Raw genomic sequence first — 27,847 nt, forward strand, 5'->3', positions numbered from 1 at the left:
CTGTTCTGCACTTAACAGCTGACGTGGGATAAGCGTAGGGCTGGAAAGCCCATCCAGAAGCAGGAGCCTCATCAGGTAGGTGTCATCCGTACTGTCCACTCATTCCCGAGAAGGAGGAAAGCTCTCCATGTCAGATGTCTGGCTGTGACTGATACAGCTTTGATTATAGAGTGAAACATGGAGAAGAGATTGTATTTTGTCCCACGAAAATCTCCAGTGTGCTCATTTATCTCTCAGCCAAGAAAAGGATACAGCAAAGAGTCAAAATTTGGTCAGAGAATTTAGTTTCCTGATATTTTTAATTGGCTCCTTTTGATCAAAATGTAACTTTATCCCTAAATTAGTAGCAAGTCATATAATCCTTCTGATATAAAAGCAGTATGTATCAAGCTACGTATGATGAGGAGTGTATTAATATTGCCAACAGTTATTAAAACCTTGGTTCTGAACGGGTTATGGTGCATTTTTTCCTTCGTTCTGTCTCGTTCCCATATTCCTGCCCTTTCACTCCTCGCCATCTTGCTATACCAAAATGACTCTGTTGTCTCTCCAAGCTTTCCCATGAGCCCTTGCCCTGTTCTTTGTTTGTTTGTGTGATCCCTTCCCCTAGGCCACTGTAGCACATCTGTGAAAGTACGTGTGTATTTGTGTGCATCTGCGAGCGAGCACGCAGTTGGAGCTTTGAACAGCGCACACGTATCGTGTCAGTGTGTGCGCGTGTGAGCGTCCGCATCTGTGTGTGTGTGCGCTGTAATCAGTGTGTAATCTCTTCCCTGAGGCCACTGTTCCACACAGCTGGACTAGAGCCTCTGGAGGGTTTCTGTGCTATTCAAGCATCCTTTGCTCTTTCCACCTGACCGGGTGGTGTGTGTGCGTGCGTGTTTTAACAGGTGCAGTACCGAGAGCTGAAATTGGATCCCAATCCCAGTCCAAATAAAAGGAAGAAAAACAACCCCGGGTAGATGACTGCGTCCACCCACCAACTCCTCTCTTCTCCACTTTTCCTCACTCGGTCTATTACTGGACACCGAGGAACAAGAGGACGACTCCTCTGGAGCAGCTCGGCTCAGCTATCCTTTAACATTTTTGTTTTTATTTCCTGTTTAATTCTCTTCAACTCTTTTTTCCTATTTAATTACTCATGGTGTACAGTCGTTTCCCAAAATGTCCTTTTTTGTATGAAACAAAATGAGTGCGAGAAACCTCTTAAATTATTACTGTAACCATAATGCTTTAGATTTCTTTTAAAGGCAAGTGGAAAGGATGGATGAAATGACCTTTACATCAGCCGTGTGAGCCACTCTCCTTGCTGCTTCTCTCCATCACTCTGACAGCTTCCCACAAGTGTCACACAATAAGTAAAATTAGTTTAACATTTATTCTCGCTGTTCCAAAAAAAGAAAATGACACTTATCAAGGGAGAAGCCTTATACCGCATTCAATTTTCTTTCTTTCTTTCTTTCTTTAAGCTCCTGTTTTAAGTTATTGAATGATTTTGTTAATATGTTTATATTTTGTAATTGTTTTTCTACTGAAGTGTGTTTTGTTTTCTCTCCTCTCCCTCTTGGATGTGGCAGTGTTACTTTCACTGGCAGTAATTTGGACTGTCTCCACTTAACTCAGCCAGCCAAGTTGATTAGCAATTACGGTGGTAGCCTCCAGATATCTCCTTTTACACAAACACAAACCTGGATCAACAGGCTGAAGGCTTGTTTGTGCTTTAATACAATGGCCAGATTAACTTCCTTTTTTTTTTAGGTCTGAGTCTGTAGTAAACAATTAGTGTTACACCTGAAAACTTTATCAGTAGCTGTTGCCTTGTTCGACTCATTTGAACCATGTCAAAATCCTCTGTCATTCAATGAGTCGCCTCCTCTCTCTGTCAGGCGGCACGGCAGACTGGGCCCGCCGTCGTGGTGTTAATATAGATGTCACCCAGTTTATGCAGAGTGTCGTCAGGCAGCCGGGCCTTGAGGCAGCCGCAGCTCTAATCTTGTTTGAAAGGCTGGTCTCCTTCCCTCTCATCTCCCCCATGTGTTTTCCTCGGTGGCCACACGCGAGCGCGTTCACGGCCACACGCACACATGCTTCTGCGCTTAAGCATCTTGTGTTTCAGAGGCACAAACATCCTCCTCTCGCGTAAACGCGCAGTTCCTCTCAGAGATCTCGAACACGCACGCACGCCTTACTGTACCTGCACGCTGACAGATGAAAAACATTGTATTGGAACAGGAACATTCTCCCCGCTCTCAGGCACACGCGCACCAACAACTGACACACAAATGCAAACATGCTTTCTGTGATGCTGTGCCCCAGGCTGGCCGCCCTCTCCATCTGCCCCACCTCCTGTGCCCAAAGCTCAACTTTGATCAGTCTTTCCAGAGACAGAGGCTTGTATATGTGAACTGTGTATGTAAGAGTGTTTGCGTATACGCATTTATGCAATCAAAGACAAGTTGCTTTTCTTAGTGTCGATGTGCGTTACAGTTGTATCTCCCCTCCAGCTGTAGACTGACGCCTAGATCCAGTCGCTGTGTGTGTCTGTGTGTGTGTGTATGTGTGCGTTGCAGCAGAAGTGCCAGCTGTTACTTGGTGTAGAGTTTGCTTAGATGCTAGATGAGCAGCAAGTCATTGTGTGACAAGGCTCCAAGGGGACTTAGGCCTGAGATGTCAGGGAAGGAGGAGTGTATGTGTGTATGTGTGTGTTTTATGCTATTTCAGATCCTTCTTCCCGTCATGCTTCCCTCCATTTGCTCTCTCTGCGGTTCCCTCATTCGTCAGTGAGCGGGGTTGCGACCCTGTCTTAAGGGATGGTCTCCTGGGCTTCTCGCTGAGCATCTCTTGAAAGATCACAGCACAGGCTACATTTGAGGAGGTCTGCTCTCATCCTATTGATCCCTGCCTCCATCTCTCAGCCTCTACTTCTTTAGCTTTGCTTGCCCCCCACCCCCCTGTGTCTGTCTGTGTCTCTGCCTTTATACTCTAAACTCTCTTCCCACCGCAACTAGCTCTCTTCTGCCATTTTGTCACCCTCTCACTTCGTCTGTCTACTCTCTCCGCTCCCTCCTTCCTTGCCCATCCATCTCCATGCTTAAATATCAACAGGCTCAGATCTGTCACTCCAGAGGACCACTGCTTTTCTTTTTCTTTTTTTTGTTAAGGGAATCCACTTGAAAGACAATAACAGACTATCCCCTAAGAGCGACGTCGCTAACTGATTACAGCCTCCTCAGCAAACCCACTCTGTGACTCGTGAGGGATGGCTTTGTATAATGCCTAAAGGGATTGCTAGAATACCTGATGTGTATGTGTCTACTACTATATGTAGTCATTTTACAGCAAATTGTGGTGACTATTGTGCGGCATTGCATCCAAAAACTGTCTCTCACTCCTTTTCTCGTCATTATATTTCGTTTGGGCTCTGTTTTAAAGCAAACCAAAGTGTTTTTATTTTGTATGATGTCAAGAAGATGAGTTATAGAAAAGGAATGTATCAGACTGACAGTTTTAAAGAGAAAAAAAAAAAGCACTTTTATTTGCACCAAGTTGAAATGAGACTATTTATTTTTTAAACCGTACTGTACATAGCTAATTACTTATTAATTTATGGTTGTATTTTATACAGTATGCCTGTCAATGATCTGGTGATGATGCTGTAAAGTAGGTGTATGCCTGCCTCATTTTCTAAGGTCTGTCTTTTTCCGCCTGCAATGTTGCCTGCCTGTGACATCATCTTTATGTGCCCAGTTCTGACCAATAAGAGTTTCAGACAGCAACGCTGTAGAAGCCAAGACAGGGTTGGGTCAAATGAAAATGTGGTATATATTTCTGATATGAGTAATGGAATGCATCTGATGTATTTTACTCATTTAAAAAAAACTAATGAAATTAAAATATTTTTTATCATCTTGTTTTTCCTGATTTATTGCAACCCCTTTTTCTGTACTGACGAGCTTTGTTTCGAAGGTGCTTGTAGAAAGAAATGAATGAAATGTGGACTGTTGCTCTCAGTTTTAGCTTGAAGTTGCCTCCTTTGCACCGCTCACTCAACTCACACCAACACATGGGCCCCTCTGCTCGGTTCAGCTTTGCGAAGCTCCTCATTCTTCACTGGTGCCTGCGTGGCTGAAACCCAGAGCGTACATCACTGAGACCATTTGAGAGCACAACTGCTGGATAACTGTTTTTTACGTGGCCAACATATAAACACCTCCATCTCCAGAGCACCTTTCAGCTGACTTGCTCTTTACAAAGGAAAAAAAAAAGACATATCTATATATTGTTAAGATATCTGATATATTGCTGCCAGAATTGTTATATGAAGTAATGAAATAATCAAAGAATATATTTCACTTTTATTTATAAACATGCAAAAAAATAAGAAAAAAGAAAACATGAGGTAGCAACACTCGACACTGAAATGAAACAGTGCTATCATACAAAAACATGCATCTTGAAATATTAAAAATAAATAACATTTAAATTCAAGAAATATTTGCAAAACACAGAACTTGTAAAACTCCCGAAAATATACAATATAAACAGACCAAGCCAATGAACATTAGATATTAGTAGGTATAAAATTGTAGCACTTCAGAAATGAACAGCTTTGAACTTGCATGCTTGCTTTAGAGGCAGATATCCACAGGAAGACTTTTTTTTGCCCTGTGGACCTATTTTAAGGCCCTGGCAAATTTTAGGACCATGTAAAAAAAAAGTTACATTTTTGTTCACTTTCACTCACAGGTTATGCATTTAAGTCAGCTTCAGTGTGGTGTAAAGTGATCCTTTAACCTTACAGATCACCTACTAGTGCTTCTCCTCGCGACCTAAGATCCTCTAATATCTTCATCAGGAACTGTGTGTTCTCTCCTTTGCACTCTATTACACCCTGAGACACCTGTCCCTGGTACTTCCCTTGGCTGAGCTCCCACAATGTCTCTACATCTTCTACCAGCCTAACTGCCCGCTGGTCTGCCCAGCCCTGAGTCACTTTTTGGAAGGAGTGCCTCTCCAGTGCCCTGACCAGCCGGTAGCCCAGGCTGTGGTGCTTGTCGCTGGTTGGTGTGTGGTGAGGAATGCCCGTTTCCCTGAGGTAGGAGAAAATGAGTAGGGACAGCAGAGATGATCCAGCCTCCAAGAGGGGAAGGTTAACTTCAGTTGCTTTATTTCTCAAACACTTTGTGTCTCCAAGCTGTGCACTATGGAGGAGCTCTTCCCTCTGACTTGGCTCAGAGACTAGATCCAGCGGGACCCGACCGTGGCCATCCATCTGGCGTAGAAGAACAGATCCTAAGATGGGACAGAGATGTACAGGATCAGATCACACAAACTATTTTTTTTTTTAATCACAAATTAAAACTACTTGTTCTGATACGACAAAACATTACTCCATAGTCTTCAAAGTGACAATGACAACAGTCAGGGAGGCACTACTGTCATAAGTCTCCATATGTGAAAGTGCTTTCGTAAAAATTAAGGCAGAACATTAGAAACACAGAGGTTAACATGTACTTGAAGCTACGGTGCAGTAGAAAAAAATCGGATTTTAAATATTTTTAAGTGGCAGTTTGGTCTGAGACTTTGGTGTTAATGAGTGTAATGTAAACAGAAGCATCAGTGACAACAGTAGCACAGATAAAACTGAAATGCAGCCAAAGCTACCTTCGACTGCAGCGTCATTATCAAATAAGGCGGAAGAGACAACACGGGTCACCAGCAGGACACAGCAACCGATCTAAATTGTGCATTTCTGTGTGTGCGCACTAACAGTACACAGATACAGTGACGGAGAGTCCCCAACCCCAAACAAAAAACAGTGTGTGAAGCAGAGAGTTTAAATGAACAGCTGTTGTCCCAGTGGCACTCACTGCCAGCTGAGGCTTTTAGCTCACTTCAGCAGTAACATCAGCTGACACCTTGTCTCAACTCTCTGACTGGCGGGTCACTTTGTGTTTGTGTAAGGGTTAGTGACCTGATGAAGGGTCTGCTTTTCCTTCCTTTTATGTGCTCCTGTGAGTGAGCTCATCAGAGAACAGGGTGCTACTGGGGGGGGATGACTAACAAGTGACTGTGACATCAGCAAATTGATCTGTTAAGCTTGTGATACAAAAAATAAAAAAGTGGCTTGTAACAATAACGTCACTCAAGTTACGCATTAATCCATAACATCTGTTGTTGTGCTGCAAACACTCCATCTAGGCTTGTAGCTTCTGGGAATTTCTATACATTCAAAAACACCTCCAATAACCCTGACATGGCCCTTTCAGACATGCTTCACTACATTCAAACTGAAGATGACAGTCTCTGCTTGAATGTAACACTTTTTCCGTCTCCTTTTAGAAAGCCAGCAAAGTTATAATGGTGACATTCACCCCCCCTCCCTCCACCTTCCTCTATGCTCTACTCTTCTGCTTCTCTGTTCAGGCTGAAAGCCATTTTCCAGTGTCAGACAGGCCCCTGTGCATTTAGCCTACGTGGAGCGGGTCGAGTCAAGTGTGAGCCCTTTGTTTGCTTTCACACAGACCCATTTCTGTGGCAAACTGCTTTTGATGGCACTTGACTGTTCAACCTCGGCAATGCTGGTGCCACTTGTGAGCAAGTTTACGGCTCTGTGGAGGCTCGGAATGACACACAGACAGCTGAAAGACTGCTCGATACCACTGCTGGCAGTTGTTTCTGTTTGACAGACACTGTGGGGCTGCAGGAAGCATGATGTTTTAAAGGAGGGACGATCATGTGCGTGTGTTGCATTGTGACATAAACCGCACTTAGATTCCATTTTTATAAAAAACCATCCTTTTTTTCTCTCTCCTCTAAGCGACACTTAAAAAAAAAAGTTTAAAAATGAAACATTATGAAATTTGAAATTGCTCTTCATTCCTCTGTCTGCTACACTGTTTGTAGCAGTTATGAGATAATCGATGAGAGCTCACGTAGCCGTTAGTGGGGAAGGTCAACGCTCATCTACCTTTTAGTGCTTCAAGTCTGAGTGGCAAAAACTCAATCTGCATAAATTGTGGCATTAATCTACATAAACTTTTACATAAGCGAGCAAATTTCGAATGCTGGGGTCAGGCGTCGGGGGCAGCAGTCAAGGACGTAAGAGCGCAGATTTGATCAAAGTGGCCACAGGAGAAAGGTGGAGGGTGGGGGGAGGCGAGCGAGGAGAAGAGGCAGAGCGGTGTATGTGAAACAGAGTGAGATTGTTCACAGCAGGTCATAATCACCAGGTTTCTATAACAAGCTGTCTTCGCCATTACACTCATCCACTGTAATGTGTGAAGTCAACCCTGGCCTGACACATTGTAGAAAGTTTCAGGTTGACGTTCAAGTGTTAGCTGAAGAAGGGGTGGGGATCTTTTGTCTTTTCTGTATTTTCTATATTATCTCTTAAAAAATAAAATAAAATAAAATGAAAAATAGGGGACGTCTTTCTAAGTAGTACTTTTTTCCTTTTTCACAATATACCCTGTTGTGTGTTCCTTTGAGAAACTCAGTGCTTAATAGAGCTCCACAAGTGGGCTGTAAGTTTGTGCCATGAACCCAAGCACTTTGTAGAGTGTTTTCAACTTAAAGTGGAAATAAGTAAAGAGGAAATACAAGGTTCAATTCAATCACTCCTACTTAATTCTTCTCTTTTCATCGAATATGAAAGCAGCAGTCCTCTTTAGCTGCAATGCAATGACCTTTAAGCTGCTATTGAGCAAAGAAAACATAAAAACAAACAAGAGAGGGCAAAAATCATATTAGAAATAGTGCAAGAAATGCACACTGGATGAAAAAGGACATGTGGGGACAATAACCATACAAAGCATCACTTGCATTATAAGACAATACATTTGTAATTTACAATCAGACAAAAGAAATCTTGCACTAGAATAAAAAAAAATAAAGTGATACGCGTGTGCTTTTTTCCCCCGGTGTTCTCCACCGTCATCACATTAAACCCCACTGACAGACAGGCTTCAACCAAAGTGATGACACTGGTGATGGGGAGGAAGGGGCCACCCTAGCACGGGCTTGGGCTCGGCTTGCCAGAAAGCCCGCGAGGCTGACTGTTTGAAGGCTGCATGTTTGTTTGTAGAACACACAACTGACTGTGTGACAGTGTCTGCAGTTTGTCACATTTGCATGATAACCTGCCTTATTTCCATTAAGCGTCAGCTCATGTCTTTCACCTTTTCATATTTGTTTTTACTCGTTCCATCGACTGAACAGAAGAATCAGTCGCTCCTTATTATCCATCATAGGACATAAGACACCCTCTAATGTTCCACCACACAACTCTACTGCACTCGATACAGATGTCAATGGTCATATCCAATGCTAAATTACATATTTCAACATAACAGAAGACACGGAAATAGCATCACGTGCTGCTTATAATGTAATACATGTATACAACACAGTGTTATGAGACTACCGCCTGAGGAATGGTTTTGGTGCAGGGACTGTGACTGAAGTGAATCCAGGTATTGGCGCTGGGTGTCAGATATGCTGCAGTGGAGATAAATACTGCACCTGGGGGATTACATGAGAGCATAGGGTAATTACACCAACCTCTGTGTGTGTGTTTGTGCGTGTGTGTTTGATGCAAAAATACCCCACTATAACCTAAGCTCTGAAGCTACTAGCGGAGGGAGGAAATTCACATGCTGAGTGAAAGCCACTGCCTGATGCACCAGCCAGATGCAGTCTGGCTGTTTCACACCACACAGGCATTTACATACAGAGCGCAAAGCCCTTTGGCCTTTAGAGGGCAGGCGAAGACAAGAAATATAAAAGCAAGAGTGGAGGAAGGGAAAATCGGCACTAAAAGAGGGAGGGAGGATAGGAGGGAAGGAAAGAAAGATGCCGTGCTCCCTCCCCCTATGTCTCTCCCTCTCTCTGTCTCTGGTCTGAGGCTGGGGCTCAGGCAGACAAGCTGGGAAGCAGGCAGCTCCACAGCATGGTAAACATCCTCTCGCTCTCTCTCCCTCCCCCCACCCCCCTCTTGCTGCCTGAAAAAGAGAGGCAGGGTGAGTGTGTGAACTGCAGCCAGGGGCACGGCATCACTTATCCACAGGGAGCTGCTAGCTAGCAACTAGAAACCACAGCGAAAACAACAAGGCCAACCAAGTGACGCACCAAAGCAGCCAGCGGAGAGGCATCAGATGTGGAACAACCAGACAGACGAGTATGCTAAAATCCCCGTCTGTAACAGCAGTGTCTGAACACTCAGTGATATTTCGTTTACCGATATTAATGGAGGAGTAACTGCACTAGTTTGGATATATTATTGTTACCTTGTTAATTCACATTAAAATATTGCTGGCATTGTAAACAGTTGCTATGAACAGAAATCTGTGTTTTTCAGTCACGGGCGAGCATCCTTTCAATGTATTCCTATGCTCTTCACTCAAACACAGTCAGCTGTAGTTCTTTGTGAACATCCCACACAGGTAGTCTTCCAGGGGTCCAGACAAAGGCACAAATAAGGTAGGATAAAAGGTATAGACAGCAGCTACGAGCTTTGTGTAATCCAACACCACTACAGTCACTTCTAGTTATAATGGGCATCAAATATGCTTTGACTTACTGGATGCTGGCCTTTAGCACCTTAACTCTTTCCCACCTACTAGGTATCTTTTCTGAACTGAGCAGTTTCTGTCACATTTCAAGCCTGCTTCCCGAATAATAATAATAATAATAATAATAATAATAATAATAATAATAATAATAATAACAACAACAACGACTGGGTGTACATCAGAGGTTATTAAGGATGACCTTTGCCTATGCCGCTTACTGCCCTTGCTATTCTTCAAAAAAGACTGGAACCTGTTCAAATGGTCATCAAACCACATTTTTATTGCGATATACTCATAAAACTCATCATCATCATTATGGGTGCTGGGGAGACTGTCAGACTGGAGCTCTAAATGAATCCTTAACTGGTCCTGAATCTATCTATTAATCTAATTAATTGTGTCTTATTTCCCAGTCAGTAAATCCCCCAAAAAGTTAAATTTGATGACATCACTTAGACGAATCAACTCTTCATTTCTGTTTTTGTTTTCCGGGACAGGCTGGAATAGGACACGAGCAAAGACGAATCGCTTTCACTTCCACCTCAAATACAGTCCTCATATACAGTCCTAAAACAAGGACTTTTCAGTTTTTTTATTGTGTGGGAAAAGCTTGAGTTGAGAAACTTCAAATCACTTTACATCCCAATTGTTTAAAGACTTTAATGACTTCCACTACATACAATATTTTCTCTTCTCCAAAAACAGCTTCAGAGGTGAGCTAGAGGTGTCCTTAAGTACTTTAATTACAACACTCCATTCATGCTGCTGTATTCAGCTCGTCATTGAAAGAACGGTTTAAGCAAACACACTAAACTGCTGTTGAATGCATGAGCTTTCACTACGACTCATTCCTCCCAAGTTCAAACATCAGCCACTGTTGCCTTCTTGTTAATGAATTTCAAATATGTTAAAAAAAAGTCTCTTGCATGTACTTTTTATTACCATAACTTTTAATATACCATTGAATTCCTCGCAGAGAAGTCACTCAACGTTTTAATTTAAGCTTCAGAAGAAAAAAAACATTCTAAAATTTTCATTCTTGTGGACCGTGTGATGATTTAAGTTCACAGTTGGAACACAGGGACAGACAGGAATCTTCATGGCCAATAATAAATAAATAAAGATCTCCTAGTCCTGTGACCATGCTGTTTTCTTTACCCCCCTTTTCAGTCAACCTGGAAACAAAAGAAATGAACTAAACCTTGAATCTCAGCCTTGTTTGCGGTTGAGAAAAGCACGCTTTCAACACCTACAAATTCATCGTCCATCCCTTTATGTAGTCCTTTTAAATAAACCCTGAACCTTGTAGGTGAAAGAGGACAGCAAAGTAAATAAAAAAAACAGAAAGTTTAATATTCCTTGACCTCTGCCCTCTCTTTTTACAGAAGGTAGCTCTCAGTGGCCTTCATGCTCACTGAATACTGCAGCTGTTTAAAAGGGAAACAGAAAGGGCAAAACGTGCCTTTGTATATTATAAGTGGTGCTGGGCATAAATAACAGGCAAGAAACACTTGCTAGCAAATCTCAAAATCACCACATTCATTTTTGGAACATCTTTGGCCCTCATCTACATAAAAACATACAGATTTTCTCTGAAAAGGGGTCACACCTTTATCTTGGAGAACAGCGAAGAGTAATCAGGAACACCACTGGAAAGAGGCCCCAGATTTAATCCACGGCAACTGCCCCCCCTAAAAAACAAACAAAAAACCCCCACCCCAAAAACCCTACAGAAATACAGGTATGTGGTGAGTCTGCGTATATTTCAGGGGTAATAAGAGACAGGCAGGAAGAGAGAAAGAAGACTCTAGTCAGAATTCCCAGTGAGGAAAGTCCTTGAACTACAGCCTGGAGAAACCTGCAGTTGAAACATCCAACACTCCGGAGTGAAGCCGAGGGCTCCAAACACAGCTTCACCTCTAATAGTACAAGAGCTCAGCTCCTCACCGTTGCCAGTTCAGGACCCACGGGGAAATAAGTGCTGAGCAGAATGAACTTTATTTATTTCTTTACCATGCTGACAGTGAAAAGGCCCAAGTGTGTCTAAACAACTACCTGTGTGTAGTGTGTGTGCGCGCAGATCTATGACAGAGAAAGACAGAGACGAACCACGTTGACTACAGCTGTCCAAGGGGACTGTGTGTTTCTTGTGCCACTGAGCAAATGACATCTTTCTGCTCCACAAACACTAGTTTGCGTTAATATCTGCCGGGATCACAGAATCTAGCGTGCGTGTTTGTGTGTGCGTGCATCCAAGACATGCACAAATGCACAAAAACTGAAAGAGGAATTGAAGAAGTAGTCATGCAGCAACTTCTCTGGGGTCTCTGAACCCAACTTAAGGCAAATAATTGAAGTAGAAACATCTTAAAACACTTAAACCTGAACAGTTATTTCCAACTTTTATATTCTTTCCTCTTCAAGCATCTTTAATCTCTTCGTGAGAATCCCTTCGTGTTTACAAGTTGAGGTGGACTAGCCGCGCTTACTAACGTGGTGGGGAGTACTTAGAGGACGGCATCAGTGATTACGGTCACGAGGCTGTGTGGTGACAGCTTAAAAGCTCTTTTCTTTATTTTTCTCCACCCTCTTTGCTGACTGACACGCCTCCTCTATGCGCGTGCCAGGTCTGAACTGCACAACTAAAGGCTCCGGGTCATTTTCCATTCCAATCAGGAGTACCGGCTGCCATGGCCACCCTGCAAAACGTATAACATTTCTACCAGCTGAGAAAGGAAGGGACACGAGGAGCAACAGCAAACATACATTCATTAAAGCATTTGAGACTCATGAAAACAATTTTGCGTATGTAGACACATACACGAAAATATATAGCCAAGGACACTTCAATGCTGTGTTTAAAAACAAGCCAAACACACGCAAGCAGGGTCATGTGGGGCGGCCTTGGGCAACGGGAGGAGGAGGGGGAGAAAGCAGTGTCAGCCTTGCCCTCAGCCATGGCATCCTTTCATTGCCAGCTCCATAAGCCTGGAGGGACTGAGGTAGAGTGGGTAGGGGGTGGGATCTAGCCCTTCCTCCCCCATACAATTCATCCTTTAAAAAACACACACACACACACACACACACACACACACACACACACACACACACACACACACACCTCCAAGCAGACAGGCTTACAAAGGGGTGAGATCACTCCCAAGTAAAGGCTTTGTTGGTGTGCCAGTGTCAGTATTGCCCTCTCTGGCCTACCAAAACCTTGGCAGCTAGGTTCAGCTTGTCTGCTGGAAACAACTAGGACAACAGGGTGAATGGCTCGATAAAAAAAAAAAAAAAAATAGTTTCGGGAAATGCAGCATGCGCTCATGAGAATAAAACCCACAGGAATATAATAAATAGAGATGCATCTGGCCCACTAGCCTGTTTCCCTATCATGGGACGGTGAAACAAGTGTACCTGGCCAAAATTTTAAAAGCAGTCTGATGTATGGGTGTTAGAAATGCAGCCACAAGCACAAAAGTCCTGCTTGAGTTTAGAGTGAAAAATTGGAATGAAGAACAATATAAAGATGGTTATGGTAACTAAGCAGGATGCAGGCCCCAAAGCCAAAACTTTCCACGTTTAACAGCCTGGACGTAAGAATCTAAAAAAGAAGAGCAAGAGAAAAAAAAGAAAAAGAAAAAAAGCCTAGGCCTACTGATGGTGTCCATGGCAACAAGATGGAGATCATGGAAAAGAGACCCTGAAAGACAGTACAGCCTGAAGTCAAGAGGACCACCTCCTCACCAACTCCCCGCTGTAGCCTTTAGACAACCCGCCATCAAGGTGTGAGGAAATAGCAAACAGTCGGGAGGGACTGAGTGAGGAAAGAAGTATAATGTAGGAGCCTCCAGGTGTTTCAAATTGAGAGAATTTTCATTCCTGTTGTTCTGTTTGGTCCCTGCAAAAAGACCTGGCCTAGACAGTGAAGCCAGACGTCTGCTACACACACACACGCACGCACAGACACACGCACGCACGCAGACACCCGCTTCCAATTTTATAGATACAGATAGCTGCTTCGTCTGACCTCTTTTAATTTGCTCTCTCTGCTGTTACTGAGGAAGGAAGGAAAAAAAAAAAAGATCGGGGGGGAGCGCTCTCTTGTTTCCTCTCCGGGACTAAACAATCCCAGTCTAATTTATTTTTTGAGGACAGAATATGTACATGTGTTAATGGGAAAGTCGAATCAAATTAACTATAATTAGTCAAACTGAGAAGTGAGTTGAAGCAGAGGTATGTTACATGGGGGACTGGTTCAATGCTGGCAAATATCACTCCTCCCCCCAAAAAACACACACACAGTAACACACACACACACACACACAGACATTTTCCCAAGTCACCTGCTGCCATACCACCAGCAATGCCACCCTCTCCTGAACTCCGACACGCGTCATACTCACCTCAACCCAACTGAGCTCCGACTGCATGTGGCACGCAAACACGCAGACACACAAACTACTTTTGTTGTGGCACATTTCCGCAAAAACCCGCATGTGAATTTTGCAAGCGGCGCACCCTGACTCCTCTAATCTTGTCAAAAAGACGTTAACAGACATCTTACGAGGCGGTGCTGTAATCTCTTTGGACAGACACTGCAGCGCCGGATTGCATGTGAATTATGAAGGTTAGCAGTGGGGGCAGAGAGAGGGAGATGGTATATATGATCTAGAATTCATACAGTGAAGAAGCAGACAACTGCTACAGCTTCTGGGTCGCAATGTCAATCCTGTTTCTGTACCAAACAAGATTTGCCATTTGCTGCATATTAGAAAACATCAAAATTCTTGCCGCGTTTTTATCGAATGGCTTAAACTATGACCAGTGTAAACATTTATAGGGTGGTCCAAATTAATGGCACCTTTTGGTTTGTCCCTCCATGATGGAGGGACAAAGCAGATAAAATGCCCAAATGGGCTGGCCCATCATGAGGTCAGTTTTCCCACCCAAAACTTTTCAAACTGGAGAATAAATAGCATCACATGTGATGGACAAACTCAAATCGATGTGGAACATTGGTGGAGTGCCGCTTTAAAAGCGTTCTCATCAACAAGGTCCTATTCTTCCAGCAGGGTAATTAAGATAAAACTGTGGCCTTGTAAATAAGGTCAAACACGACATTCAATTGCTTGATACGCTTGACTACATTTGTTTGCTTTGTTGGACTCAAAGTTTATCTTGGCTACAGCAGCAGCGACACTGTGTATAAATTGTGCAAGTTTATTCACATGAAATGCTAGAGTAAAAAAAGTCCTAAGGCTAATCCTGTGACGTTAACAATAAAAAAACAATAATCCATTAATACTAATAAAAATAACATCAATAATGTGGTCTTGTGCTGATTAGCAGAGTCTGTTTCAAAGCATTGGCCATACCTAACATATATTCACCTGTATACATAAATAAGTTTATCATTGCTTTAATATATTTATACATTATTTAATATGAGAGCTGCTATAAGGCCAAATGCATTTCCATTTATTGCTTTATCCATCTACAGTGGCCCTATATACTCTGAAGCCTGTTACGCTGCTGCTGTCATTTATAGAATAATTGTGAACTTCAATTAAACAAGTTCAGAACTTATACATATGCACAAGAATATTGTAATTTTTTGATTAAATGAATGTGTGAAATTTTCTTACTGTTATGTTTTACTCTATAGACACAGTAAATCACTCAAACATGTTAGAATTCAATCACCTTCCCACCATTTCAATATTTGTGATGTAACTGCAATATTTTAGATAAAATAATCTCAAATTTCAACACAAAATGCTGTCAATTTAAAAAAAAAAAAATACAATAAACATTCTGCTACAGTAGATTCTTACATATCAGACTTGGAAAGCAGACTTTTCTGTTCCTGCAGAGAGTCATCGGCAGCCTTTTTTATCCAAATCTGCAAATCTCTATATAGGGAAGGATGTTATATATACAAAGCTCTGCAACATCAACTGTCAAGAGTCAAGAAATATATGATAATGACTTAGTTGTTGTAGAACACGTTGCAGAGCTAAGTCTTCTTGAGACTGAAGACTTGGATGAGTGACGAAATGTTTCTCCCACTGATCTTTCTCTGGTCATTTCTATATGTTGACACACTTGTAAGAATCATAGTTGGAAGTCAAGTTATGAGGCTCTTTGTCAGTTTCCGACCAATGGATCACTAAGTGGACTTTGAAGATGTGGATGTAGGGCGAATTGTAATGGATTGTTAACATGATCCCATTCTACAGCCATACAGGATTTTATCAGAATTCACGCAAAAGCTTTCGAGCTATTGTGGCTACATAGAGAAAAACATAGACACGCCAACTCTATGCAAAGCATGAGCTCTTCGGAGGGGGTGGGGGGTAAGTATTGTTTGTTCAACCCTGGATCAAATGGTCATTTGAGTTGGTTTAACTTCGTCTTTTCAATTTGTTGTTTGCACCACAGAGTTTGAGAACCATTCACCAAACTATCAATGTGTTACCAACCTTACTTCGAGAACATTTGAGTATTGTTTAATTATTATAAAGCCAACATATGCTATATTGCATAAGCTCCCGCCACAGACTGACGCTGAAGCAGTCAGTCTGTGCATGTACTGCAAGAGTTTACTTGCCTGCATGTTCCAGCAGCATTTTGGCAATGTCCATGTGTCCATTTAGCAGGGCATCGTGCAGTGGACTCACTCCATCCACCTGATTATTAAGCACAGGGGAAGGGTGGTGGTGCAGCAAAGCTTCCACACACTTGGTGCTGCCGTGGTTGCATGCCTCGTGCAGAGGTGTCCAGCCTGCATGGTCTATGTGATCAACAAAACGGAAACAGAGGCACAAACAATGCTGACTCAAAATGAAAGTCAAATGAAATGGGGAAGCAATGTTAATCACAGTTTAGAATATCCACCTGTTGTTCACCTCACCAAACAACCTGTGAAACACTGTCTGGGCTCTGGACTCAAATGGATCTATCCAAAATTTTAATTTCTTTTCTTTGTTTGTTTGTGTATGTTTATTTGTTTTTCCTCAGGGTTGATTCAACACATACAACAACATTCTCTGACAAGCTTTGCATGTGGTAAAATACTTTTATATAGCTATTATGCATGCCAAGATCAAGTTTAAGGCATGTGCCATTATGATTTCAACCTTCATTCATCTGTTGCTTATACACACAAGTTTCTGTTTTGGTCTAGTAATGCTTCTGTTGTCTAGTTATTGGTTGCAAGACGTATTGTCACTCGACGTGTCAATCAATCAGCACATGCTAGGACAATACTATCTAATAACTTTTGTACAATGGGGCAAACTAATAGGAAGTGAAATGGCTCTGGTAGATCAGCTCTGCACATACACATCATCTACACATAATGGCAGGATACATGCAATATGCCTGAAACACAAATGACAACTAATGTTTTAGTAGTGTAAATATAAAGCAATGCAATGGAGGCACAGCATTCAAACATCATAAATGCTCACAACGCATAGGCTATGATAATACACAGCTACAAATCAAGAGTAAAAAAAATTATTTTTTAAAGAAACATTAAAATAGTTGCAGCATCTTTTCATGTTTTAATCCAGGATTAAAACACAGAAAGACAGACACATTCTAAAGACTAATAATAAAAAAGTAAAAAAAAAAAAAAAAAAAAAAATGACAGACAGATAATCTGCTGTAGTTGAGAAAAGAAAATCCTCTGAAAACCAAACATGCTCTGACTCAATTAGCATCAGGCCTTTTTTGGAGAAATCTGTAATGTGGCAGCAGTTATTTTACCATTTTGCCCCGTAGTTCTACTTGATCGCATTTTAGACTTAAGAATCCCCCATAACCCCCACCAAGATGCAAGTCAATTTAGTCTACTATTAAGGGGTGATTACAAAATCAGAGAAACCTTTGAAAACGGCACATTTCCATAAAAGGAGGGCAAGTCATTATATTTGACCTAAAGGGACTAAAGAAAGTCACTCTGAAATATCAAAAGGGATTCAATTCACTTAGCAAAGTGGCCATAAATCTATAAATCTGACACTCCAAACCCATCCTGCTCTTACTAGACACACCCTTTACATTTTAGCTAAAGGTTAAAGGCAATGATGATGACGCGCACACGCTCCTATTTCTTCTCTCCCCCCTTTTTTTTTTTTCCTCCAGTGTTAATCGCTCTCCAAAACCCCAGAGCAAACAGTGGGAGTGAAGTGAGATGACAGTGAGACAGAGGTTATGGAAAAAAGGGAAAGTGAGAGAAGTCTTACCTTTAACATTGATGTCTATGCCAGGAAGCGCCAAGATCTGAAGCACCGTTTCCACTTGGTTCCTCTTGCAAGCTCTGTGGAGGAGGGTCTCTCCTTCGACCAGGACGAACACAACGGACAAACACACCCAAAAGAAAGAAGAGGCGGAAGAGAGAAATCAAAAATCAGGGTGTGCCTGATGTCCTTCCCATTGTCCCCGTCCATATGGTGAATACGCCAATTAAATACCACAGAAATGTCACCAAACACACACACGGAAAAAAAAAAAATCCCTGACCTAAAAAGAGTACGACCCGCCAATGAGGTTGCGATTAAAGAGGAGTGATGAGAAAAAAGGGGGGAGATCTTTCAAGGGAGAGAAAAAAAAGAAAAAAAAAAACACGGAAGGGAAAAAAAAATTAAAGATTGAGAGTTGGGCTAATTCGCCTCGCTCTTTCCCTCTTTTATAGAGGGAGATTTTCCACTTACACCCCATGCCCAACAAAGTTAATATCAGGGCAGTTGGTGAGTAAATGAATGTAGTGGTGAAAAAGTAGTCTCGCTTCCTGTTCACTCATCCCTATATTGTTACTTAAGAGGAAGTTATGGTAGACAGCCCTCGCACAAAGCCTCGAAAACGATTCTTCACAGATCCTAGGTTCAAAAGCTCTGCTGGGCATTGCCAGTGTCACCACGTGATATTTAATCAGCAAACTACTAGCGGGGGAGAAAAAAAAAAAAAAAAAAACAAAACCTCTCAAAAGACTCCATTTACATTTTTGTACACAATTTTATTCCACCCATTTCTTTTTTCCTCATTTATACTGCATTCCTCACTTTTTCAAATACAATATTAAATCAGGAATAAATTAGTGGGCCAGAGCCCCCTCTTTTCATGTATGGCTGAACTTCAGAGAGAAGTTAAAGGCCAAGCATGAGTGGCTCTGTGCTTGCCAGTATAACACAGAACTGCAAAGGCTGTAATAAATGCTTTACTAGCTCTCCCCAGGACGCCATCCCTGTACAGGGGCTCCACTCCAACGCACACAGAGCAAAGAGTGGGGCAAAAAGAAAAAATAAAATAAAATAGGTGGAGATTGGGGAGAGGGAGGGAGAGGAAGCGGTTCCTGCATTTCAAAGCATGCAGGCAAAATATTGAGAATGCTGGTTCGTATTCATTCTGAAGAATTCCTTTCCTCCAGGAAATGTCTTTGAGGCTGCAAAGATGTATTAAATGCCATCCACAATAGTTGAAAGGTTGAAAAATGGAATGGAGGAGAAAAAAAAAAAAGAAAGAAAAAAGAACATATGTTAAACGTAGGGATTCCAGTTCAGTTCAAATCCAGTTCAGACCACCATGGTTGGCACAGACAAATATTGCACATTTTCTTCATACAGGTCCACAAGTATTTGGACAATGACACAACCTTTGTACCAGCACAGATCATTTTGAGTCAATCGGCCATGATGTGACTCAAATGCAGACTTCCAGCTTTAATTCAAGAGGTTTAACATATTTTATTTGCATTAAGTATTTTGGAATCAAATTAATTTCTTTCTTTTTTTTCTTAAAAAACACACATTGGTACAAAATAACATTTTTAATATGTTATCTTTAATACTTGAATTCAGTGAATACCTGAAGTCTACAATCCATGGACATCACCAAATACTGCATTCCATTCCTTGAGATGCTCTACCAGGTTTTTTCCTGCAGCCACATTCACTTGGTGCTCATTTGTGGGTCTTGCTGCCTTCAGTTATATCCTAGTAACTGAAAAGCATGCTCTATTGGGTTGAGATCCGCTGATTGGCTTGGCCATTGAAGAATATCTCATTCCTTTGGTTTTAGAAACTCTTGGGTTACTGTTCCAATATGCTTTGGATCATTATTCATATGCACTGTGAAGCACTATCCAAACAGTTTTGCAGCATTTGGCTTAATCTGAGCAAAGTGCGACCTTGATCACTTCATGATTCATCCTGCTACATCGATCAGCTGTCATGTCATCAATAAACAGTAGTGACCATGTTCTACGGGCAGCCACACAAGCCCGTGCCATAACATTGGGTCCACCATGTTTGACAGATGTGCTATGCGTCAAATCATGAGATGTTTTTCTTTTTCTCTATACTTTTTTTCTTATCGTCGTTCTAATACAAGTTCTTCTTGATTTCATCTTTCCTAAGAAATTTTCCAGAGCAGTGCAGCGAGTCCTTTAGATCTTTTCTGGTATAGCCTAATTTGGCCTTCATGTTCTTGAGTATAACCATTGTTTTGGACCTTGGTGTAAACCCTCTGTATTTCCATTCATGAAGGGTTCTCTTGATTGTAGACTAACTATTTTTTGCCTTTCCAGCTAGGTGAAAATGTCCTCCTCTACTTGCATCAACATCTCTTTGGACTTCGTGTTAAGCTTTCCAGTGGGTAGCTGCCTAATGCTAGTTCAACACTTGGAATCAACTCCAGGTATTTTATCTTCTTAATTTGTAGTGAAATAACAAGGGAACAGGCATCACCTGGCCATGAAACCGCTTCCATAAGAGTAGCTGTAATTATTAAACAGTTAATGCATTACTTTTATTAAATTCCTTGAATTACAGCTGGAAATCTGCACCTTCACTCGCATGTTTGTTTGAAATAAAACCCACACTGGTGGTGTAGAGAGGAAAATTACAAAAATTGTGTGGCTATCCAAACACTTATGGACCTAACTGTAGATTATTTGAGAAGTAGTGAAGGAAATAGAGGATGGAGTGATCTGTAGGTTGTCCCTGGAACAATGCGTATCAGCCAAACTGGCTTGCCCATCAAAGAAAACCAATGTAAGCAAATATCTAATCAGCCAATCACATGGCAGTAACTCAATGCATTTAGGCATGTAGACATGGTTAAGATGAACTGCAGAAGTTCAAACCAGGTATCAGAAGGGGGAAGAAAGTTGATTTAAGTGAATATGAAGACAGTTTGGTTTGATCCGGTGACAGATGGGCTGGGATTTTCCCCAAGAAAATGTCCTGTGAGCAGCAGTTGATGTCAGTGTTGTTGAGTGTTGATGTCAGAGGTCAGGAGTGCCAGGTGTCATGCCTGTCAACTAAGAACAGGAAACTGAGGATGGAATTCACACAGGCTCACCGAAATTGGACTATAGAAAAGTGAAAAAACTTTGCCCGGTGTAATGACTCTCAGTCTTTGCTCCAACTTTTAGACAGAATTTGTCATGAACAACATGAAAGCACAGATCCATTCTGATGGCTGCTTCCAGTAAGATAACACACAGTATCATACCGTTCAAATCATCTCAAAGTGGTTTCCTGAATATGACATTGAGTTCAGTAAACTCAAATGGGCTCCACAGTCACCAGATCTCAACCTAATAGAGCACCTTTAGGATTTGGTGGGACAAGAGATTAACCTCATAGATGTGCAGCCGGCAAATCTGCAGTAACTGTGTGACGTTGTCATCTCAATGTGGACAAAAAAACAAAAAAAAACAACAACCCATGAGCAATGTTTCCAGCACCTTCTTGAATTTATGCAACCCAGAACTATTAAGGTGTACCTAATAAGCTGCTTAATTTGTTTTTATGTTTGTTTTTTCTAAAGATGCGCCATAAAGTTTAATACAATAATTATGTGTCAGTGGTCATTTACAGTGCACAGTTGGGCATTAAAGACAGTGACATAATTGTTCGAAATTTTCTCTATTTGTTTCTGGCACGATGGAAGAGGCTTTTGGTAATGAGCAAAAGTACCCAGGTCACTAATTAATGTCGACGATGGAGATGAAATCAGAAATGCATAGATGAAAACAAATAAATAAATAAATAGATTTTTGGAGGAGGCAAAGGTCTGGCAGAGCACCCAAGGTGAGGAAACACAGTAACTGGTGAGATTCGTGGGTTCTGGACCTGAAGCAGTCATTAACTGCAAAGGATTTACAACCAAGTACTTGCAACCCGCCTTCCCCCACATTACTTTTGATTCTGTGAAAATATCAGGACTATTTAGTAAAATGTCTCAGAATTGCTCAGAATTTTTAATTCAACTACAAATCCACTGAAATGAAATGAAAGATCTACGTTATTTCCACCTCTTACCTGCTTCATACACCTCTGTGGAGGTGTTCAGAGAGAATTACACAGTCTGCTTTTGGACTTGAATGCTGCTCAAAAATCATTGCAATCATGAGATAAATCAGTTCATTAAGAACTGCATCAGAAAACAGCAGGTAATAAACTATTCAGACAAGTCAGATTAGAGTGTGCTATGATATGCTGCAATAATGTGCAATAATCTTTATTTTGCACTGCATATTAAACCTCAGTTATTTGATGGCATGACATCATAAAGAAGTTAGTCTGGTTGTTACAGTTTCAGCATCAGTAACGAGACCAATCAGTCGAGCAAACCAATATTTCCAAGCTAAAAATCAAAAACACCCAAACTACAGTACCTAATGAGTAAGCTATACTTTGTGGCACATCAGTGTTCTACATGGGCTGCTCTGCTATTACCGAGCACTAAAACGCAGTGATTAAACACCCATTCCACTACACCCCATGTGTACACATCCTAGCAAATGCCAGGGCCAATCCACGCACTGTTAAATCACTTTAATGGTTCCAATTTGGACACAACGCCTCTATTATAGGGGTAATTGCATGCTCAGCATTTACAAGCACGGAAAGGATAAATCCGCCTGTCCTTTTCTATAAATCCCCTGTTTCACACTTTAATAGAAAAGTTAAATGTATGTGTTGCTCTTTATATCCCTCAGTCTGCTTGCTACACTCCTGTAAAGCACTGCTTGGCCTGCTGATCCCTGGACCAAAAAGCCGCTCAAAGCCTGTAACAATGCTATTTGTAAGGAATGTGTTTGAAGTGTATTCTGTGCCAGTTACTGGATATATTTAAAACTATTTGAAGACTTCTACTATTGCTACCTCTGAAAGCAACGGCAGGAAAATAATTCCCCAAGTGAACATTACTGCTTCTTAAACTGTGCCTCAGATGCATTTACTGGCAATAAACATTTCAAAATTCCAATGGTGAATGATAACTCCATTAAAATCAGTCAAAAACAACACTGGTCAGCAACATCTATGTCACCCTCTCTGCCAACAGGAAACATTCAGACAGAAATACAGTGGCTCTAATAAGAGCAAGCAAAGATCTATATACTTGCATATTATGCAACATAATATTCCTAAAATACAACTCTATAGGTGGTAGGAATGATCCCTGTAAAGCACTGTAAGCAGTGATGAACTTTCATCAAACTGCTGCTGAATAAACGTTAAGTAGCAACTCTTAAGCCAACACACAGGTCATTAAAGCACTGATAACATTACCATATGACCGCTCAATAAACTGCACTTCTGTGTGATAAAATCGAAAGCTACAAAATGAGTAATAAAAACTTGTGTAACTCTTTAAGCCGATAAATGTCTTTTTGTTTGAATTAATGCTTTTATGTTTCCATGTTAAAATGCCCAGCTTTACAGCAGGAATAAACATGTTTACAATGTGGAGCAAAAAACAGTTCAGGTATAACGCAAATCAGAGTTTATACAATATTAACCAACTTGAAAGTCAATATTTGGCATTACCAACTTTATTCTTTTGAGCCGAGCTGTAAGTAGACTTCAGAAATAGTTCTCCTTGGTTCCTGAAGCACATCAAGATCATCTTATGTAGTTATAATAATACTGAGGTCCGAGCTCTGACCGATTCTGTTTCATCGTGTACTTTTCTATCCAGGCTTTAACTGGATTAGTAGATTGATTCAACTCATGTCCTCATTCAGGTCTTTCCTGAATTTGTTTCTATTTCTTAAAGACAAGACTTTCAGACAGTGTTTATCTCAATTCTAAATTGTCCACTTGTCCAGTTCTTCCATTTTATTAAGGACGCACACAGAATGGCTGGGTTTTTGGCTTCGGGAATCACTTTGTTAGTGCAAACATACAATTTGATGCCTTTCAGATTGTGTTCCATTTGGTTGTTGTTGTTTGTTGGGTTTTTAAATAAATGGGATCAAATTCTGTGATTTTACCATGACCTGCTAGTATCAAAGTACCTAAAGACACCATTTAAAACCGATTCTTTGCACAGTTCTTTGTTATGTGTATACACAATAACTGGTTAGTCTACTGAATTAGGTATCCTTTGATGCCTGAATGATTCATAGGCCAGTGTTAAGTGGCTTAACAAACAAAAAAACCCCAAAAACAATTCAACTGAAAATGATCGGGTACAAAGACCGGAATGAAAATGAGTGAAAAAGCAGGGAGTGTCCAGAGAAAAACTTTGAAAGACCTTCAGAAAGTCTGGAGAACTATTGCTCAAGTGCAATTTAAAAAGCTACAATAAAGTCTGGATCTCCTTGGAAGCCAAATATAATAAAATGAAGGGTGGTGCATGATGTTTGCACAGTTGCACAGTTTGCACAGTAAGTAACTTGGCAACCGCTATAGTTGTCTAATACCTCCCCATGCTATGGGGTATACCTGGGTTTTTTTTTTTTTTAAACCAATGGCAATCTTCGTCCCTTTTCAATACTTATTTCTGGTGGGTAAAGCTGTGTAGCAAGAATACCGAACGCAGCTTTTGAACTACGCTCTGTAGATGTTGACCTTAATGGTTTGTTTCAGAAATGATGTGCCGCTAAACGCAAACAGATTTTAAACAATGAAAACTCAGCAGTTCTTGTTTGACAGTCTACATACAGTATATTAGGGCTGATTAAAATGGAAATCTCTACTGAGCTTCCACAAGCAAATGCGGGACTACAAAAGAGAAGTTCATCCCAAATCCCTCAACCCCTCTCAGCTACTGTGACAAAGATACAGAGGTTCCAGAAGGCGAGACAGATGCTCCAAAGCAAAGATGTGCAGAATATAAGAAAGCAAGTTTACATATGTGGGTGAAAAGCCTGTAACGGAAAGAGAGGAAGGAAGGGAGGGAGAGAATGGGATGAGTCGAGAAGGGATGAGAGGGCGAGAGGGAAGTATGCTGTGCCGATGGTTCATCAAAAATTAATGCCAACCACATCGGTATAGAGATCACGTAGTGGAAAAACAACACATGCCAACAGCCTTGAGTCTCCTGCCTCAGCCTTCACCCCCCCTAACCCCACACCCACTCCCTTTCCTTTACCCTCCACCCCTCCTTTGCACCAGCACAGGGCCTTTCTGATCAGGTGGAGGGGGGAGATATGAGCTTTGACACCTATGAGAGTTCACACAGAGTGCCATGCCTCTAATTGCAGGAAGTTCCACCAGTGCAGCCGCTGTATATTTAAAAGTGCTACCCTAATTGCTGCATTTAATGTCTCCAAAACGGAGATCTGAGCCACACTGTGCGTACTAATATCTGTTATTGTTTTGTGTGTGTGCCCCCCATTATTTCTGTCCCTGCGATTTATCCATTTATCTGTTAGGGTTTTGGTTTTTTTGTTCAGTTTTTTTAAGGTGAAAAAGACATGACGAAAAAGCAAAACAAAACAAAAAGCGCAGTCTAGAATTTCAACGCAGATATAACAAGTAGAGAAGGCACAGCACTGAGGCGTTATTATGGTCCAAAGTCTGCCACAAACATACATGGCGGGCCCGCTTATGCAGTCAAGCTGCTCATAAAGCTGACTAGAAGGAAGTGTGGTTCGATGCAAATCAATCACTTTTGCCATGCATTATGTGCTCTTCATTAAACCGAAAGTGATGACAGCGCTATCATGTTCCTGATGACCTACTGTAGTGCATCAGTCCATTAAAAGTCCACTCCTTGCAAATGTGAAGCTATGCTGTCGAACAATGGGTGCATGCACATGCTGTACCTGCTGCGTTGACTCTGTTCAAACCTCTGGGGATGTTCTCTTTCTCCGAGCAGGTTTCATTCTCCAAAGAGTTTTGAGGTCTGTATGGAGACAAAGAATGTGGCCCAGAAGGGTTAATGAGAAAATACACACATGCTCTATTTATAAATTTCTTCAAATTAAAAAAAAAAGAAAAAAAAAAAGTGATTACCCATGATTCATGTAAACAAGAGCAATTGACCATTTGAGCATGACTGCAGGGAGACCCAGTGGTGGAGAAAGTGGAACCAGCATCACTGTACTGTGAAAACTGCCATTAGCAAATGAATCCCTCATGGCACGATATCATCTTATATGAAATCTGACAATATCTGTCAAACCCCTACTGTGTTGGCCACACACACACTTCACACAACTAATCCTCTATTCCTGTCTCCAAAACACTTTTCCTCCCACTTAACGCCTCAAACGCAGAGACGAAGAATTCAATGTGAGCAAGCACATTAGGAGGAATAACTAGTAAAAGAAAGTGAAGCCTCTTCAAAGTAGTGGCGTGCTAATAGCTGTGGGCTGTCACTAGTCCTGTGTGTAGGTATGGAAGATCTGCCTGCGTGAAGCCTGACAGGTGTCTTGTGTGTATATGTATGTGCACATGCGCATGCGTTGCATTGAAGTCGAGTGCCATCCGTATTACAGGGAAGAGGCTTGTTCCCTGGTAATTGGGTTGTTCAGAAGCCAGGAAGGAGCTCCCAGCAGTGAGGAGGAAACACACGTCCTGTCACGTTGCTTGTTATTAGCAAGGACAAGGCTGAGAAGAGATGAGACAAGCTCTGTGTGCATGTGTGAGAGAGTGCGCGCGAGAAAGTGACTCCATAACAGTGTCTATGTTGAGGGTGTCTCACATTTAACCACTTCACCCAAGTGTCCCCTGCCCATACAGGCAGTGGAAGTTGACAGTACTTGGCTTGTATACACCCCGGTCTCTTCTTTCCTCATGGTCTACTTTAGGAGGCCAGTCTGCTGACAGCAGCCCAGCTATCAATCAAGAGCCTGCAGCAGCGTGTGCCCTTGGAGGCTATCACCAAAGAAACGTATGAGCAGTCATTGAAATAATGCAGAAATGCTGGTCAAGTGCTGAAAGAAAGCAATTTATGGGATTTTTCTTACTAATCATAGCAAAAGAAATCCTTCCCCCCGACTTTTTATCTGTCTTCACTATAAAAATCTTATTGAATCTAGCTGATCCTTTTATAGGTTTTTCTTAAAACCCTAGCTGATATTTGGAAGTTGGGACTCGTAGAGAGGTCTGGTCAGAGAAAGAAAGAAAACACTATAGTCAAGTGGGCTGAAACGATTACAGCAACGGAAAGAGTATGACTAAGCCAGCACAAAGAAAACCACAGTTTAATTACAGCTTCCCTTCTGCTAACAGCACTCCATGCCATGCAACCAGCCACCTGGCAAATCAAATGGCCCTCTAAGCAGTCGGTCAATCAGCCACCCTGTCAGCTTGGTGTAACTTGGACACATGCCCTGTTGCTGGCCTGTCTGTTGATGCGGAAGAAACACACTCACAATATCTCAAATAGAACTACAACATCTTTGAGTCAATCAAAAACAGCCTAATGCATTCTGAAAGTGAGAGGTGACTGATAGCAGGGAGGAGAGCTGGCAACTCACCCGGTCGACCACGAACCAACCAGTCCTTCCTGTCTTACGACTGAGCACTCTCACAACAAACATAGCTGATTTTTTATATCATCTATAATGTCTTTTTCCTTTTGTTTTTTACTTCTTAGCAGTTTTTCATCATGTAGGCTATTGTATAGAATATGCAGTGTGTCATATGCATAAATGCTTTAACATAAAATGTGTTAATTGATTAAGATTGTCAAGATCACTGCAGCTATGTACAATATCATGAATTTAACCATGAAAACCAGAAAACAAGCTTCCCGTCTTGGTTTCTGTTCTCAGCTCATCACAGGCTTTGTCATTTTGATTTCATTCTTTCTTTTAGGGTCAAATGATTTTACATGCCCTTTGGCATTTCTTTATCTCATCCACACAGATTCCTTCCCTTGTTTCATTTATTTCTTCACATGCCTATGTCAAAATAAAGTAAATCCCTTGCAAATACAGGGAAAGCAGAAAGTAGAAACGGAGTAGGGATGGAGGGGAAGAGAAGATCTGGTCTGTGCATGAACCAGTAGCCTTCACATGA

The 27,847-nt window shown here is 41.5% G+C and overlaps 2 protein-coding genes across 10 annotated transcripts in view; one reads left to right on the forward strand and one right to left on the reverse strand.

The window, feature by feature from the left end:
* LOC146375995 (multiple C2 and transmembrane domain-containing protein 1-like) overlaps positions 1-3,906 on the forward strand; it is a 130,212-nt gene extending 126,306 nt beyond the window's left edge. For all 6 annotated transcript variants that reach the window (XM_084945220.1, XM_084945222.1, XM_084945221.1 and 3 more), the window contains one exon: positions 891-3,906. In XM_084945220.1, coding sequence (XP_084801346.1) covers positions 891-962 — 72 coding nt within the window. In that variant the 3' untranslated portion in view covers positions 963-3,906. The remainder of the gene's footprint in view (positions 1-890) is intronic.
* Positions 3,907-3,991: 85 nt separating this feature from the next.
* The window catches only part of slf1 (SMC5/6 complex localization factor 1), a 32,964-nt gene continuing 9,108 nt past the window's right edge, over positions 3,992-27,847 (reverse strand). For all 4 annotated transcript variants that reach the window (XM_084945229.1, XM_084945228.1, XM_084945227.1 and 1 more), the window contains exons 15-18: positions 25,645-25,724; positions 17,828-17,920; positions 16,186-16,368; positions 3,992-5,292 (exon numbers count right to left, since the gene is read on the reverse strand). In XM_084945229.1, the coding sequence (XP_084801355.1) occupies positions 4,796-5,292; positions 16,186-16,368; positions 17,828-17,920; positions 25,645-25,724 (853 nt within the window). In that variant the 3' untranslated portion in view covers positions 3,992-4,795. The remainder of the gene's footprint in view (positions 5,293-16,185; positions 16,369-17,827; positions 17,921-25,644; positions 25,725-27,847) is intronic.

Source organism: Perissodus microlepis, chromosome 12 (assembly GCF_051167445.1).
Source record: "Perissodus microlepis isolate ML-2025 ecotype Zambia chromosome 12, ASM5116744v1, whole genome shotgun sequence".
NCBI lineage: Eukaryota > Metazoa > Chordata > Actinopteri > Cichliformes > Cichlidae > Perissodus > Perissodus microlepis.